Source organism: Hyalella azteca, unplaced genomic scaffold, assembly GCF_000764305.2.
Source record: "Hyalella azteca isolate HAZT.00-mixed unplaced genomic scaffold, Hazt_2.0.2 contig17235, whole genome shotgun sequence".
In the NCBI taxonomy this organism is placed as follows: domain Eukaryota; kingdom Metazoa; phylum Arthropoda; class Malacostraca; order Amphipoda; family Hyalellidae; genus Hyalella; species Hyalella azteca.
The window spans coordinates 8965-25654 of NW_025947027.1; the positions used below are offsets into that span (position 1 = coordinate 8965).

The window sequence follows — 16690 nt, forward strand, 5'->3', positions numbered from 1 at the left end:
CCACAAATCTACAACTCAGAGATAATAAATGAAACATTTTGGGTGCAGTCACTGTGCAGTGTGCAGGATATTTTTGTCAATTTGTTGAGAGCATGGCACTTGGCCAAAGATGTTGAAAATTTTATAGAGTTGGGTTTAAATACATCTACTTTCCCAGCCATGACTAAAGCTTTCCTAACATCTTTGGAGCCATGTTATATGAATTATTATTGATAGAATCCCTCTAGGTAAATTATTTTTTGGCTAATTCCAAACAATAGTTTTTGAAGTATGATCAAGATTCTTAAGTTATTGAAAATATGTTTCTCTATGCCCATGGAATTTCATACTCATCAAAATGATGTAGTATAAGAGCCAGGCAAGAAAGCTTTCCTGCCATATTTTTTATAATCAGGATTCCAGATTATGATCAGGTAGTGGCACCTTTTTGTTTACCTATTACTATACCCTATCCTCACACCTGTGTGTATTAGTGGCTGTACATGTGTTCAATGCCTGTGGGCTACTTGCTCTGCATGAACGTTCTATGCCAGTTTATCATATTGTTCATCAACTTGTAAAAAATATGATAGGAATAGGATGTTGACAAAAATGCTTTCAAAGGCCTATACAAATGTTGTGCAATTGAATCATACGAATCTCAGTAGTTGAAATCAAGCCTGAAATAATGAGTGGATGCAAATGTAAAAGCATTGAATAAAAAGTGTTAGCCCATTCCAATGTGATGAAAATTATTTTATCTGCTATGTATGGATTATAAAAGCATAAAAATCAATACCTGCAATCTGAAAGTTAACAGTGACTGAATGCCACAAAAGCAAGATACACACTGAAACAGATTCCCAACACAAGGATAACAATTGGCACTTTCTTTTCTAGCTTCCATCCCACTGCAACACTAACTTTCTCTTTTGCAAGCATGTTACAGCAGGACTCAGAGCAGGAGCTTGTAATGAAATTTGGATCCTCAGCTTCAAATAATTTAGCACTGGAAGGCAGACCTCCAATATTGTTATGATTTGCTCTTATAAACATCTCTTTGTGTGTTTTGCCTATTATGAGGGATGATGTATTCAGTCATGTCCAACAAATTCTGTGATTCACATTGATTTTTACTGACTAAGAACAGATCATAAAGCACCCAGGCATGTGTTACAGCAGATTTTGCCAACAACTTGAGCATATGAAACTTCATGCTTTGTCTTAATGCAGTTTTATGAGATATCATCTAAATGAATTATAAGCTCCCCATTTAGCAGCATTTTACCCCAGAATGCTTTGTAGTTGTGAGTTTTTCACTTACATTCCAATTTCATTTGCCCAGAAAATATTTTTTTAGGCATCAATACTTGTGTGATGCAAATTTTCATTGTAGTTGCATAATAAATGCCATTCACTTAGATGGTTTATAGTTCCTCCAACAAATTATGCAGCTCCAATACTGACAAAAAAGCTCTAATTGTGGCTTGGAAATGTGATATTTTCTACCTCTGGTTAGAGCCAAAATGAGATGGTAAAGTCATATGTTTTCTTAAATCAGACTGAAAATCTTGTAATATCAATGCCAGTAAGTGCTATACCAAAAGAGCTCAATGTGATGATCTTGTCAACCCATCTTATCCCCTCTCTAATATGTTTCAGACATCTTTTCATATAAGTACCTTAATTTAAGATCAATGGGCAGCATGAGTCTTCCAGCTTCTAATTCTATCATTATTTCTGGTTTGCCCCTAAATTGCACTTCATATGACCTAGCTTTTCAGTTTGGAGAGATTGGCTTAATCAAGAGGAGTCACTTGGAAAAAAATGGTGAGTGTGAAGTTTAATATAGTTCTTGACACTTGGCAGTAAGTGCTACAGTCTTGCCCAACTATTTTCAGGAAAATGACTTGGTTGATGACATGATTCTTTAATAAAATCCTGCAACTTTAATGAATTATCCTAAACAACTTTGTATTTATTTAACAACATTTTACTTGTATGCATTTTCTATTTTAAAATATGTCTTTTATTTTGAGTTGAATGATGAGACAGCAAAGCAAGTTTTAATTTCTGATATATGTATGTAATTTCAAGAGGCTTAACTTATCTTGGTTGTTGCAGGTGCAAAGCAGTTTACAGGCACTGCTCACATAGCATATTTTGATCCTGCTCATGCTGTGGAAGCTATTAAAAGATATAATGGGACTAATTTCAAGTCTCAAACTATTAGTGTGGAAGCTGATGCCTCCAAACCACAGACCAAATTGCCTATTGATAAAGTTAAAAGTTTCAAGTCTCAAACCATTAGTGTGGAAGCTGATGCCTCAAAACCACTGACCAAATCGCCTATTGATAAAGTCAAAAGTTTGAAACGGAAAACTTCTGATGTTGAAAAATTTGATACCAAAATACCTGTACCAGCCCTCAAAAAAATTAAATCCAAGGAATCTGGAGAGCCAAATTCTCCCGATGCTGCTGGAAAGACTGAGAAGAGTACAAAAGAGAAAATACCATTAATTTCAAAATCTAGAGAAAGTTGCATCAGTCAAAAAGTGACAAAGAAATCAAAAGAAAATAAGACGTACAATTCAGATCAACCCGGGAGATTAATCATCCGCAACATATCATTCCAGGTGCAGTGTCTTCAATAGAACTCCTTTATTTATAAATTTAGTGAACAACGGATTTTATGTTGGTATTGGTGGAAGTTAGTTCTGTGCAATTTTTAAATGGTTGTGAAATCTATGCTTTTAATGTTTAGTATAGCATATATACTTGTATAATTGTATAATCTTATTAGCATGTACCTGCGTACAGTATATCATTGCTATTTCTTTAGTTATTGTGAATTGTTATGAATTTTACATGCATGTTATGACCATACGTTTTGTGATTTTGTTTTTCATGATAATTTTTTGTCTTCTTGTATTAAATAATGGGTTCAAGTCCTTCAGCCACTCCTATAATATATTCTAATTTGTGTTAGTATATACATATGTATTTATATCAATCAATTTTGACAGGCAACAGAAAAAGACCTCTCTGCATTATTCAGCCCTTTGGGGAAAGTGTTGCAGGTGCACTTACCCAAGCCTGCTGGCTCCAAGTTCACACATAAGGGACTGGGATTTGTGCAGTTATCTAGCCATGATGAAGCAGTTAGAGCAATTAATAAATTAAATCTTTACAAGCTCAAAGGTAAGTTTTTCTCTGAATTTACATGTATTATGTCATACTAATATTGTTCTTATCACAGCTCTTCCTTATAACATTTTGGAAAGATATTCCAGACTCTAGTGGAAAGAGGCCTATCTCTTTACTAATGTTTTACACATGAAAGAAACTTGCCCCTAAAACTAATGAGTTTGGTGGCACAGACATCATAAATATTTCTATCAACGTTTTTATTTTCTAATAGGTGCCTCTCGAGTTCATGTGTGCTAACTTCAAATTATGCAAGAAGGTAAAAAGTTGTACATTTTATAGAATTATAAAATTTCATCCACATATCTCATTTCATCCACATCTATTAATAGAACATGCATCATTGAACATGCATCAACCCTCATGCCTTCCTTCCAGGCCGTCATATTGCTGTTGACCATGCTGTTCCCAAGGCCAAATTTCAGCTCAATTCTTCTCTTAAAGTTGAGATAAAAGAAGAAGTCAAGGGAGAGGCAGTTAATGATGTCATCTCAACTGGTCCAAAGAAAGGAAAACTGCCCAAGCCCAAGAAAAAGGAAGATTTTGACTTGTCTCTAGTCAAGACAGAAATTGAATCTCTTTGTGGAGAAACGAGTGATCCTTTTTCCAACTTCTGGCCATCAAAGGTCAAGAAGAGTAAGTCTATCAATTATTGGAGGTCTGTGTTGAAAAAAAGGTTTTCAGTCTCTCTATTTTGTTAATTGTTTGTGCCAAAATTTCAAACAAGACTTAATTTTATTGGCATGGTTCTGCTGATCAAAGGCTTAATTCTGCCTAAGTGAAACGTAATTGTACGCCTTACGTGGAATTTCAGATACACCGCTATCAGATGACAGCTCCTCAGACGATGACGCGAAATGTGTTGTGAAGACAGAGAAAGAAGAACCTCGTCGGGTGCCCATCAAACCCGTGAGCCGGGACGTGGAGGAAGGCCGCTCCATCTTTGTCAGCAAAATGTCAATGGACACAACAGCCCTTGGCCTGGAGATGGCACTCTCTAAGTTTGGGCCCATCAAAAAAGTGTTGCTGGTCACTGATAAGCTCACTGAACAGTCAAGAGGCTGTGCTTTTGTTCAGTTCGAGGTAACTAGTCTGATGAATGTTATGCTTTGCCTATCAAAATTTTTTATAATCAAAATGAATTGGTATGAAAACTTGATCTTCCAGTACCTCGTGCATAGATAACCTAATAATAATATAAATAAATATGAATGATGAGCTGTTCCCATGTATAGGTATTACATTTTCATTGAATTGAATCGAGTAGATATTTATTCGCAAGTAGAAATTATGAGTTAAATTTGAAGTAATAACGTTGAAATTGGTACCCCAGACTGCAGAGGATGCCCAGGCATGCTTAGATGCCTCAGCAGACCCTGGCAGGAGGGAAGAGTTCACGGTGGACGGGCGAGTGCTGATGCTGCGGCTCTCGTTACCTCGCAACGACCTGCACAGCAACAACAAAGAGGCACCCAAGGGCAAGGACAACAGGAATCTTTACCTCGCTCGGGAAGGCTGTGAGTTGCATCAATGCCTTAAATTACCGTCGTGTGATGTTATTTTCTGGCAATACTTGAATATTTTCACATAATTCCAAATTATTGTCAAGTAATAATCTAATATTGTCACGCAAAATACGATGATTTACGAATATTGTCATGCAATACACGAAAATTCAATATTATATTCAGCGTGGGTAAAATCGTCCTAGTAGGAAGATTATTTATCTTTTCTTTGCTCATTTGGGGTGATTCACGGAAACTTCCTGATTTGAAAGCTCAATTAAGAAAGAACTAGTTAAGCTATCATTACAATAGCAATTGTTTTGAAAAATGTATTACATGAATTTTTGCATCACTTAGTTTTCAAGATGACATCGGACAAATGACGACCCAAACTGTCAATGCATTCAGTTAGTCGATTTTTGAAGTTCAAGTTAGTCGTTCAACTCGTTGATGCATATTGACGTGTATGTTGGCTATAGCTTGGTGAATGTTATTCTTCAAAGTAGGTAGAGTCCTTGGACAGTCATTGTAAACAATTAATTTAAGATAACCCCATGGAAAAAAAACACTTCCACTTGCCCTAAATGTGTTCACCAACGTAACAATCGATTTCCGATCAGGAACTCGATCTGAAAGACGAATACGGAAATGAGTACAACAGAATGCCCGTTGTGTAGCGATAATGGAACGGCCATTAGAAAAGTATGCCTTGACAGCAAACGCCCACTGCTCACTTGCCCAATTCATTGTGGCAACTGACAAGGTTGAACACAAAACTTCATGAACTTGTTTTTCAAATGAAATACTCCTCACCCTTTTCCTGCAACATCTGGCTGTTTGCCGCGAAATAGAAAACAGGTAGTTTCCGTGAATCACTCAGTATTTTGATGACTATAACGATTGTCTCGTCAATGACGGGTGTTCTCTTATCTGGATAGAAACATTGAAAGTCTCGTGACAGGCGAGTGTTTTGATTTGTACAAGTCTAGTCAATAACTATGAATGACGTGTTGTGTGGCAGTCATCCGTGAGGGCACGGCGGCAGCGAGCGACGTGAGCGCCGCGGACATTCACCTCAGACGGGAGCGCGAACGTGTCAAGGAGAAGCTGCTCGCCAACCTCCACATGTTTGTGTCGCCCCTGCGGCTGGTGGTGCACAACCTGCCGCTAGACATGAAGGACGTGCAGCTCAAACATCTATTCCAGAAATATGCCCCCCACAAGGCCAGGATAGTCGAGGTTTGTTTGGTAGACATAATTCTATAGTAAGGACGTGCAGCTCAAACATCTCTTCCAGAAATCTGCGCCCGCCAAGGCAGGATAGTTAAGGTTTATATGGTGGTCATGATGCAAAGTTTCTATTCCCAGCTGACTGCGCTGTTCAAAGAAATATTCAGTTATGTAGACTGTAAACTGAACCACTGAATTTGTCTCAGTTTTATCTTGGTTATTATTATGTTGAAAAGTTCTGATTTTACTGATTCTTTCGAAATTTAGAAGCTAATCACTACCTCACTTTCATCAGAGTCGCGTTATTCGCGACTTGAAAGCAGTGGACGAAGGCGGAATCGCCCGGAGTCGCGGCTACGGCTTCGTGGCGTTCACGCGACACGAGGACGCTCTGGCCGCCCTCAGGGCAATGAACAACAACCCCAAAGTCTTCACCCCCAGCAGGGTGAGTGGAGGGATCTCCTGTTGAACTTTTACCGACTGGGTGTGTTGTAATGCCTGTTATATTGAGTGTGCTATGGGGCCTACATGGACTGAGTGCATATGGTGAGATGCTTGCCTTGGCTGGGTGAGTTGGGTGACTGCATTTCCAGAGTAAGTTTGGGTGTCTCTGTCGACTGAGCGGGTGTGGGATTAAAAGCAAGTCTCAGATGCGTGATCAGAGTTTACTTGACTTCTGAATGGAGCTCTCTTATATTATTATTCATTCTCCAGAGACCTGTGATTGAATTCTCCATCGAAAATTTGAACGTTCTCAAGGCCAAACAGAAGCGGACTGAGAAAGCAACCGCTGCTCCAAAGCCCGCCACAGTTTCTTCCAAGAAGAAAAAAGTTGTTAAGCGTGCCAGTGCCGGTAATATTAATAGTTTTAATTAGCATTAGTAGAACGTTCTAATAGCGTTCGTACGTAACTCTCATAAGGTGTTCACAGGATGCAAGTTCTATTTACCTCTGCCTAAATTAATGCTTAACATTTTTTTCCGCTGATTTACAGTACTTTACTACAATATCTGCCTTCCTCATTTTATGCTCGTTAAAACGAAAATTTCTAAGTTAGCTCTTAGTAACAGTGGACTTGTTTCATATCATTCTGAAGTATCATTTTCTGCTTGAGTAAAAAGTCCAAGGAAATATAATTGCGAACAAATCAGCATGTTATACTCAGCCTTGTTTATATTTTTTCATAGAATATCACTCATTTAAATCTATTTTTTTATCCCTTCAGCTAAAAACCTAACCTTGAAGAAGTTGATCGCCATGCCAGCAGCCCCCGAAGGTCCGCTGCCTGGCTTCGCTGGTCTGGCGTCATCCAAGCAGGTCATCAAACCGGGCAAGAAACTGCACGTCCATCTCGGTCCTAAGGTAAGGAATCATGTGTGCTTTATTCATACTTAATACAGCAAACACATTCGTATAATCCTTCATTTATGTTTAATAGTGCCGGTTATCTATTGAACTTAGTGGGAACGAGCTCGATTAAATTGCTTCTCTATTTTATTCACAATTTGCATTTTCTATTACACAAGCAATTTTGCCGGTTTATGTTGATTTTCTCGCCCTTCCGATCAAATATGGTGACTCTAACTTCTCATAATCGTTGATTGTATGTAATTTTTTGTGCTACGTTGCGTTATTACGTTACCCATTGGTATTTTCAGCATCAACTGTTTTTTCAGCTTCTACATTATTTTCAGCCACAATAGTATTTTGACCGCATTAATATTTTCATGTATCTTAGTCGTATTCATGTTCCTTCCACTCCCGTACACGCTGAATTTTGTATATTGCGTGCGCCATCATTTAGGTTGTTCTGACTCTCCTGTTCTCTGCCGCCAGTTCCGTCATCGCGATCAAGGCAAGGGCGTCAAGAAACCGCACGGCAAAGCGCCTGTCAAGAATTTCTACAGAGGCAATAGCAAGAAGAAAGCGGCGCGTGGGTCTGTTTCCAAGAGCAGCAAAACGCCTTACAAGAAAAACAAAACTCCCAAGTAAAAGATTTTTTGAGTGACTTGAAGTTTCAATTGCACCTAATACGTGTATAACTGTATTCAAACGCATTATTCATGAGGTCTGTTGTGTGGAGGGTTTCTTCAAAACAAGTGCTTGCTTATATTGTCGCTCGCAATTTTTCGATTGAAAATACAATAATTTTTCATAAATTGATTCAGAAAGCAACCCCTTACAAGTATGTTATTCCTCAGCTCTGAGGTTTCATTTCCATGAAGTAAAAATAATATATTATGGAGTCGTGCTTCTAAGCCTAGAAGTTCCGTTCTTATAGGCGAGCGAAGCGTCAGGTGATCGTGAAACTGACGATTGGATCACCGCATGGTTGAACTGTTGAACCAAGGGATTACCGTACGCACAAGAGCATGGCGGCTCCATAGCGCGCAATCGATTTACTAAAGCCTGGAGTGACTCACGCTCCGTGGTCTAGCCAGCAGTCTTGCGCCTGCCGCCGTTTTGGAAGCATGGCGGCTGACTTCACTGATACCTATAAAATTTTAGTCATTGGTGATGTAAACGTTGGAAAAACGTGCTTAGTTCACAGGTTTTGCGATGAGCGTTATTACGACACATACATATCAACAGTCGGTGAGTGATGACGTTACTTGGAGGCTCAGCCTCATAATTCGTCTAAAATTGGAATTATTCGTCTTTTATCTGCTTGACATCGGTCTAGCTCGTTGTTTTGGTCTTTAGACGGTGTTTACACTAACATTCGGCTACATTCAAATCAATGTTATTCATTACTCGATAATTACGTAGCATGTAAATTTTTCTCTCATATTATGCAACATAATTTTTTAAACTAAAGCTTCAATAAGGAATGGAAGGCACGGTTTCCTCCCCATATTGTTGACTAACTGTATTGCACATCATTAATTAAAAATAAAATTCTGAAAAAACTACCAAAGTTTTTTATAATTAGTAATTTTATTCGTAACTTGTACATTCAAACCATTAGAATTATTTAAACGTAATCAGCTTGCAAAACTGGCAAAATTTCCTTCGCACTTGGGTCATGATATTAATGGGTGGCTTTGGTACTTAGATATTTATTTTGTAACTACAAAACTGGTCTCTCGTAACGAGGGCAGATCGAATCATAACTGATACTAAATTAATGACACCGCACTTCGACTACGACAACTTTGTAGATTCGTTTAAAATTTGTTCTACGTCCGCTTTTCCTGGTAAACTCCTGAGCCCCGTGAAGAATACTTTGCTGCCAGTAAGAGTTAGTGATGCTTATGCAAGGGTTGTGATTAATTTTTTTATATAATATTTGTGAAGGAAGAATCCGAAATAATTTGCTAAGGTGTTTGAAGTGCAAGCATCCAAAATCAAAACAATAGCATGTTCACTGGAATTTTACGTAAGTTGAAGTCAAGGAAGTGGCTGGAGTGAGATGAAGTATTTTGACAGGTTATATTGAACGTCAATTACTTTTTCACACACTTGGATTTGTTAAATCCGTTAATGATTTATTTGGTTGTGTTTATGAAATTCTTCTCTAATGTTGATATCATGACCTATTCTTCAGAATAAAGTATACAAAAAAACGTATTGAACAAAATCGATTGAGTACGAAAACAAAGAAAGATTTTGTCTCATCGAAAATCATTTCCGTGTTTAGCAAAATTGAGGAAGCGTAATTCAGACCCAACTTCGTATTTCTTTGCCTGTGGTAAATAGGGCAGCAACGGAGGATGCGCGGACCAAATGTGTTCTGAGTTCTGAGCGCCTAGGAAGCCTTTGATCCCGCGGAGGAAGGCCATCTGTGTTGCCAAATTTCGGTGACTCGTGGCCACAACTATCAATGAAGAGGTTATCTGTCTGCCTGTCTTTGCTGGAATTTTACTGCGTCGCAGGGGGAAATATGGTCAGAAATGTTTTTTCAATGTTGTCAGCGTTATTTGGCTTAATCGCTCTGGTAGCATTTAAACGGCAATCCCGTCTGAATTAGGTTTCTATTTTAAAACGAGTTCAAAGCCAAATAAATAATATGTTGGCTTCTGAAAACTGCCATCATGGACCTATAGTCATGGACTGCCATCGGTAGCGCGCTACATGAGGCGGCCGCTACATTTTCAGTAGCGGTAGCGGCGCTACATTTAAGCAATTGTAGCGGTATCGGTAGTGCCCGCTACAAGCGCCCGCGTAGTAGCGATACGAGGTTTTGCCGCTACAGCGCTACCGCTACATTTATAGATAAAGCCTTTAGATTTTACTTAATAGTATTAAATATTATTTAAAAACCAGCATGATACATACATAATATAAATTACAGAATAAAACTGTACGAAAGATTTCGGTGTAATGTTGTCAACCTCAGCCTGTTACTAGGGTCAACATTTAAAAGCAAGGATTAAACCACAAATGTTCATATCTTTATGGAAAACGTTTCGGAGTCCAGCTCCATCGTCAGTTCGTAGAATCTATAATTTACATAGAAAGTCACAAATTAGTACAATTGAAAGCACAAAAAACAATTAAAAACCTAAACTTACAAGTACCAGGGCACAAAACCTATCTATTCACAATTTCAAGAGGATAGGAGCTACCAGCTGAATTTAAACTGGGCCTAAGTTTAAAAATGTACAATGATTCTAAAATACGCAAATCTGAAGTACCGGAGGTGGAAGCTAACACACAGATACGTCGATGACACCTTTCTAATTTTTAAACATTCCTCCCATGTCAAACCATTTTTTGATTACCTAAACTCACAACATAATTCTATCAAATTTACTATGGAGCTTGAATCTAACAATAGTTTGTCCTTCCTCGATTGCAATATTACAAAATCTAATGGCCGTTTTTTGACTTCTGTGTTCCGAAAACCGACATTCACCGGTCTTAATACAAGTTTCTTTAGTTTTTGTTCATTCCGGTTCAAGTTAAATGGGCTTAAAACTTTATTATACAGAGGTTTTCGCATTTGTTCAACATACCATGCTATGGACGCTGAATTTGAATTTTTACGAAATATATTCTCGCTTAATGGATTTCCGGCAAGTTTGGTGTATACCCAAATCAAGAAATTCATGTCGAAGCGATTCAGTGAGGTTGCTCCCGAGCGCGATAGTAGGAACGTTATTTATTGTTCTTTTCCATACTTCGGCCCTGCGTCCGAAGCTATGTCAAGAGAATTAACAGCCTTGTTCGATAGATACTTTCCAAACGTCAAACTTCATATTGTTCTGGTAAACAGTTTCAAAATCGGTTCTTTCTTTAGATATAAAGATATGCTCCCTGTTCATATGCGATCGTCCCTGGTTTATCAATTTCGTTGTGCACAATGTGCATCTGCGTACGTCGGGATGACGTCTCGCAATCTTTATTCCAGGGTCGCTGAGCATAAGGGCAGGAGTTGTAGGACCGGACAGTTACTATCGCGCCCCCCTCATTCGGCTGTGCGCACTCACGCCGAGCAGTGTGGTGTCCCTGTTTCTGACAGTGACTTTAGAGTGTTAGCTTCCACCTCCGGTACTTCAGATTTGCGTATTTTAGAATCATTGTACATTTTTAAACTTAGGCCCAGTTTAAATTCAGCTGGTAGCTCCTATCCTCTTGAAATTGTGAATAGATAGGTTTTGTGCCCTGGTACTTGTAAGTTTAGGTTTTTAATTGTTTTTTGTGCTTTCAATTGTACTAATTTGTGACTTTCTATGTAAATTATAGATTCTACGAACTGACGATGGAGCTGGACTCCGAAACGTTTTCCATAAAGATATGAACATTTGTGGTTTAATCCTTGCTTTTAAATTTTTGGTTAACTTGCGATTTAAGCAAATAAGTGACATCAATTCTTTAGTGTCAACATGATACTAGTTGTTACCATAGGTGGGCAGTAGCGCACTACATGTAGCGATAGCGGTAGCGGCGCTACATTTAATCAATTGTAGCGGTAGCGCCCGCTATATTTAGAGCATGTAGCGGTAGCGGCCGCTACATTTCACAGTAGCGCTGCCCAGCCCTGCCTATATATGACAAATACTAGTAGCGCTGGTCAACATGAGGAATTCATTGCGCACAACAGCGAATTAAACACCTGGAATGTATGAGTTCCCCCTACGACTACTAGGTACATATTCACATTATTCCTTATAAGGGGAGATACTCCGGCCGATGACCGGCCCACCAGAAATTTCCATAGATCTTATTCAAACTCCAGGCTATTTGTTCCCGGTCTAAGCAGTTAGTAAGTAAGTGGCTGACAAGGAACACCTCTTATCTAGCATACTCTATGAGCCGAATAACTTAGTTGTAACGTCATGACATGTCTGGAATGACGGAATGACTGAACTAATTTGAAGAAGAATTATTCTTGTCACAAAAGAAAAAAACATTATAAAGTCATTTTCAGAATCTTACGCCAAATCATATAATTAATCCGCAATATTATTGAGGTAACTTAGCTATATATTTCAGCAGAGTGAAGAATCAAAACAAAAGTCTTTATCTGATTAGTGATAACATGCACTTAACAGGTTGAAATGATATACACAAACGTATCCAAAATGAATAATAATATTCTGGCCACAAGCTTTATTTGCCGCCAGAATTTATTTGAAAACTTTTTTTCATCCAGAACGAGACCGCGCTTCCACTATAGAGAAAATAACCATCACTCGAAATCTGTTCAAGATTTTAACGACAGTTTTAGGCTCGCTTCTCCAGTCCTCGTTTCTCTTCATTAAAAATAACTTCGTGGCAAATCCAACTCATTAGAGAGATTCTGTACATAGGCTCTCAATTTGAGGCGTAATCGTTTGCCTGCTCAGCTTGGCCGGATGAAAGTTTATCGCTTCAACCCTTGAACTGGTGCTTGCATTATTAAGGGCCAAAGTAGAGATATCACGTTTTGCTTTACTCGTGATTTACATAAAAGGTTTACTCACCGATATATTCAACAATTCATTTTAATGTTCCATAATTGACCTAGGCATTTGGTAGTGATTACTTCGATCTCATACTAGCAAAAAAATCACCCCGAAGATAATACGCACAAATTCGTCACTTCATTTTTATTGATTTTTGATTCGTTCCGATTTCATTTCAGGAATCGACTTCAAGCAGAAGATAATTAACTTAGACGGAGTCCCCGTAAGACTTCAAATATGGTAAGCCTTCTTGTTTTAATTTTCGTGTATAAGAAAATAGTTTGAAGTCTTATTTAACTCGTCAAAATTCTTAGATTTTCATCTCAAACGAGATCGGTAGTGTTATAAGAATTGAGATAATTTTCAGCTCAATCTTTGACATGAATTTATTGTAAAAAATCGTTTCGAGACAAAATAAAAAATACAATTGATGTTAACGCAAAATTATCTCCAATGAAATAATGAACTTATATGAGGAGGAACTTTTTTCGTGATTGGTTCAACATTCGTACTAGAAAATATTAGTTCATTTGTAATAAATTGTTCATACAGCACAATACAATTTACACAATACACAATACAGTACATAAATTAAAATGTAATTATTTACGAAGGGACACGGCAGGAGAGGAGCGGTTTCGCACCTTGACGACGGCGTACTACAGAGGTGCTCAGGGTATTGTCCTCGTGTATGACGTCACCAACACTGATTCGTTCGACCACCTCACTTACTGGCTCAGAAACATCGAAGAGGTGCAATTTTGATTACTTTATTCGTTAAACAAATAATATTATTCTATGAATTTCTGCAAAAACGTTATGCTGATACGTATCCGAATCCTATTTCGCATTTGTCCTTGCGCTATCAGATGAGTCAGCAGAGATCGAAGTTACTTAAAAGTAAGCTGACGCATTGAGTCAGCTTACAATGAAGTTGATTGAGTTTAAGATCAAGTTTATCAAAAGTAAAGTTTTTGATAAAGTTGTGTGTCACAGAATGCTTCCCCTGAGGTGGTGAAGATCCTTGCAGGCAACAAATGCGAGGTTTTCCCTCACCACAAACTCGTGCAGAAAGACCGAGCTCAAAAGGTACGTGCGATCCTCCGTTCAACCCTAAGAATTTAATTAACAATATAACATTCGCTTGTACTCATTTCATTGTGATTCACTTTTTCCTGTGTCACTAGATTAACAATTTACAAAAAATTGTTACCAAAATGAAAGTGATGAATGTCTGATTCCGACTATATACCATCAAATGTAACTTAGAGTTTAGTTTCCAATGAACAAAACGTAGAATTTTCTGAAGTTCTTCAATTTTGGACGCGTGTCTTACTTGTGTAGATTTACTGCATGATATAAAGCTAGAAATTTTGCAAAAAGAAATGTTGTCTTTTTTACTGAGAAGCTTCTGACAGCAGGACGAGTGCCCAAGAGAGGAGGTAGCTCGTCTGAGGGAAGGGAACGATTTTATGTCATCGTTGAGGGAGTCGTTAATGTTGTTAATGCAAGAAAATTTGGTGTTGCCTGGACTGCAGAGTAACTGCCGTCACGACCTCTTCAGCCTACACCTCATCTCTTGCTTGTATACAACAAAAACTATTCGCCCTGCTCGTTTGCGCAGGAATTTTTCCCTGTTGAATTTCTCTGACGAAATTAATTCCGTGCAAGTTAAACAACTGTTAATCCAGAAAAAAAAAGTATAAATACTTTTGCTGAGAGTTCAAGTCGATTCTACATGACTGAAAAAGTCTACATTTTGTGAGTAATATTATTTCGCAATGACAAATGGGATGCCACGAATGACGAATGGGATGCCCTTCCTAAATTCTAAATTTCTATCGAAAATTTTCAGTATTAATTTATCGACCAAATCTTCGGAAGCGGTAAAATATATCGATCGATAATGCCATCATTTTCATTGATTTCGAATGTAATAAAGTGTATTTTATCTAAAAATTAATTCTTCACATATAAAGAAATATTCAATGGAATAAATATTCATTAATATTTGGATGGGTTGCAGTTGGCGGAGTGCTACGGTATGGAGTTCCACGAGGTGTCGTGTCGTAGCAATATCAACGTACAAGAGACCTTCAGAAACCTTGCCCGGGCTGTCAGAGATCAACGGCTTGCACGGGTACCACATCCATAGTTTGATTCAAATAACTCTAGGATTACATTTGCTTATTAATCATAATATGCTCTTAGAAAATTTTAAATTAATATTTGGTGCTTTTTCATGTCATTTACTATAATATAAATAAATGGAAAGTCTATGATATGAGTTAGATTCCTTGAGTAACTATACAAACACCCAATCAAAAGATGACCAAAAACATACCATATCCAATTAGAAGTTTTGATATCACTAGACTATTTTATGATCAAATTATAAATCTTACGTCGAGCCCAATGAAAAACATTTAGGGATGTAGGTGCACAATTCTGCACATATTTGAACAATTTTTTAGCATAATTATTAAGCAAGTTATATAATTGTGTAACATGAGCGTTCATAATGAGGCTTTTTCTTCTCTCCACTGCCGCAAACCACATTGACACTGATGCAGTCTATCATACTGAACAATTTTGAGGTTCTTTTAAAATGCTTGCAAATGTACCCATATTATAAGAACACAAGTACACACATCGTAAATATGTTCGCTTAATATAAACCTAATAACATTTACAAGCAAGCTGATAGGGAGATTGGAATTTGGGAAGTGGCGCTAAACAAACTAGATAAAAATAATTGCCTTACCCCGTAATACGTTACTTTAAGTTTTTAATATTCAAGTTTACAATTTTAAGTAATGTGATTTTTCGGCAGGGAAGCGATGCTGACGAACGAACTGGCAACGTCGACTTGCAAGAACCTGCCCAGGCGAACTCCAAGTGCGCCTCTTGTTAACCGGTGACTCCCGTAGCTGCTGTTTAAGTGATAATCATCCTCATGTTGAGGTGATGATCATCCTCATGTTGAGGGGATAATCACCCCCATGATGCGAGAATATCATCCTCTTTTTGTGGAGATTTAGGTGGTAATCGTCCTTCTGTTCCTGTGGTGTTAATCATCCCTCTGTTGTGTTGCTGATCCTCTTCCTGTTATATTGATGATCGCTCAGCTGTTTTGATAATTACTGAAAAATGCCCTGCAAGAAATTATACCGTCGAATTATCAGTAATAAATTCGTCATTCTACGTGTACTAATACAGTGCTTGCCGATCGCGAACGTAACTATTCGGTGATTCTACCGTCTGATTGACATATAGGCAAGTTATTGCGTATAATTTATGAATATTGACTGCATATGAATATATGCAGTCAATTTTTAATTTAAGATATTGATACTTGAATTTTAAGACAGCCAATTTTAAAATGTACGACATCAATTGATAAATAGCCAATTTTAAAAGACAGCATAACAGTTGCAAACGGAATATTCACATGTCAATAGCTACAAGAAAGAATCAGTATCAATCCATTATGAATCAGTTCACTGATTCCTATCAGAATCAGTCCGCAGTAAATATACCTCAATCTATGCACGAGGTTGAGGTAAATTCATTCCCGATTATGATTTACTTTTTTATTTTGTAAATAAGATACCGGTTAAACTGACGTGTAAGCATAACATTTAGGGAGTAATAAATTTCTTAGCCGCTGCCAAGAAATTTACGTTCTTTATTGCTGCAGCACCTGTATGACAATACTCGCTCGATTTGCCTACAATTTTTACCTAGATTAAGTATTTTTTGTGACAATAACATTTCAATTTATGTGAATAATTTTAAATTGTGCAATTTATTCTTCATGTCATGCATGAAGCTTGGAGATAATTCATCCCTGCGAATGCTTCCAAGTTCTGATATCAA

At 37.7% G+C, this 16690-nt stretch overlaps 2 protein-coding genes across 2 annotated transcripts; both read left to right on the forward strand.

The window, feature by feature from the left end:
- The first annotated feature begins 1603 nt into the window (after nucleotides 1-1603).
- On the forward strand, nucleotides 1604-7929 carry LOC108680310 (RNA-binding protein 28). Its single transcript, XM_018169114.2, has 11 exons — nucleotides 1604-1809; nucleotides 2104-2615; nucleotides 3006-3180; nucleotides 3565-3822; nucleotides 4001-4269; nucleotides 4520-4703; nucleotides 5713-5930; nucleotides 6217-6366; nucleotides 6636-6774; nucleotides 7147-7283; nucleotides 7758-7929. The coding sequence occupies exons 1-11, from the start codon at nucleotides 1677-1679 to the stop codon at nucleotides 7911-7913; spliced, it is 2331 nt and encodes a 776-aa protein (XP_018024603.1). The 5' UTR covers nucleotides 1604-1676; the 3' UTR covers nucleotides 7914-7929.
- A 251-nt stretch (nucleotides 7930-8180) lies between these two features.
- On the forward strand, nucleotides 8181-16182 carry LOC108680311 (ras-related protein Rab-13). Its single transcript, XM_018169115.2, has 6 exons — nucleotides 8181-8516; nucleotides 12991-13051; nucleotides 13426-13564; nucleotides 13808-13900; nucleotides 14838-14951; nucleotides 15645-16182. The coding sequence occupies exons 1-6, from the start codon at nucleotides 8393-8395 to the stop codon at nucleotides 15723-15725; spliced, it is 612 nt and encodes a 203-aa protein (XP_018024604.1). The 5' UTR covers nucleotides 8181-8392; the 3' UTR covers nucleotides 15726-16182.
- Nucleotides 16183-16690: the final 508 nt, after the last annotated feature.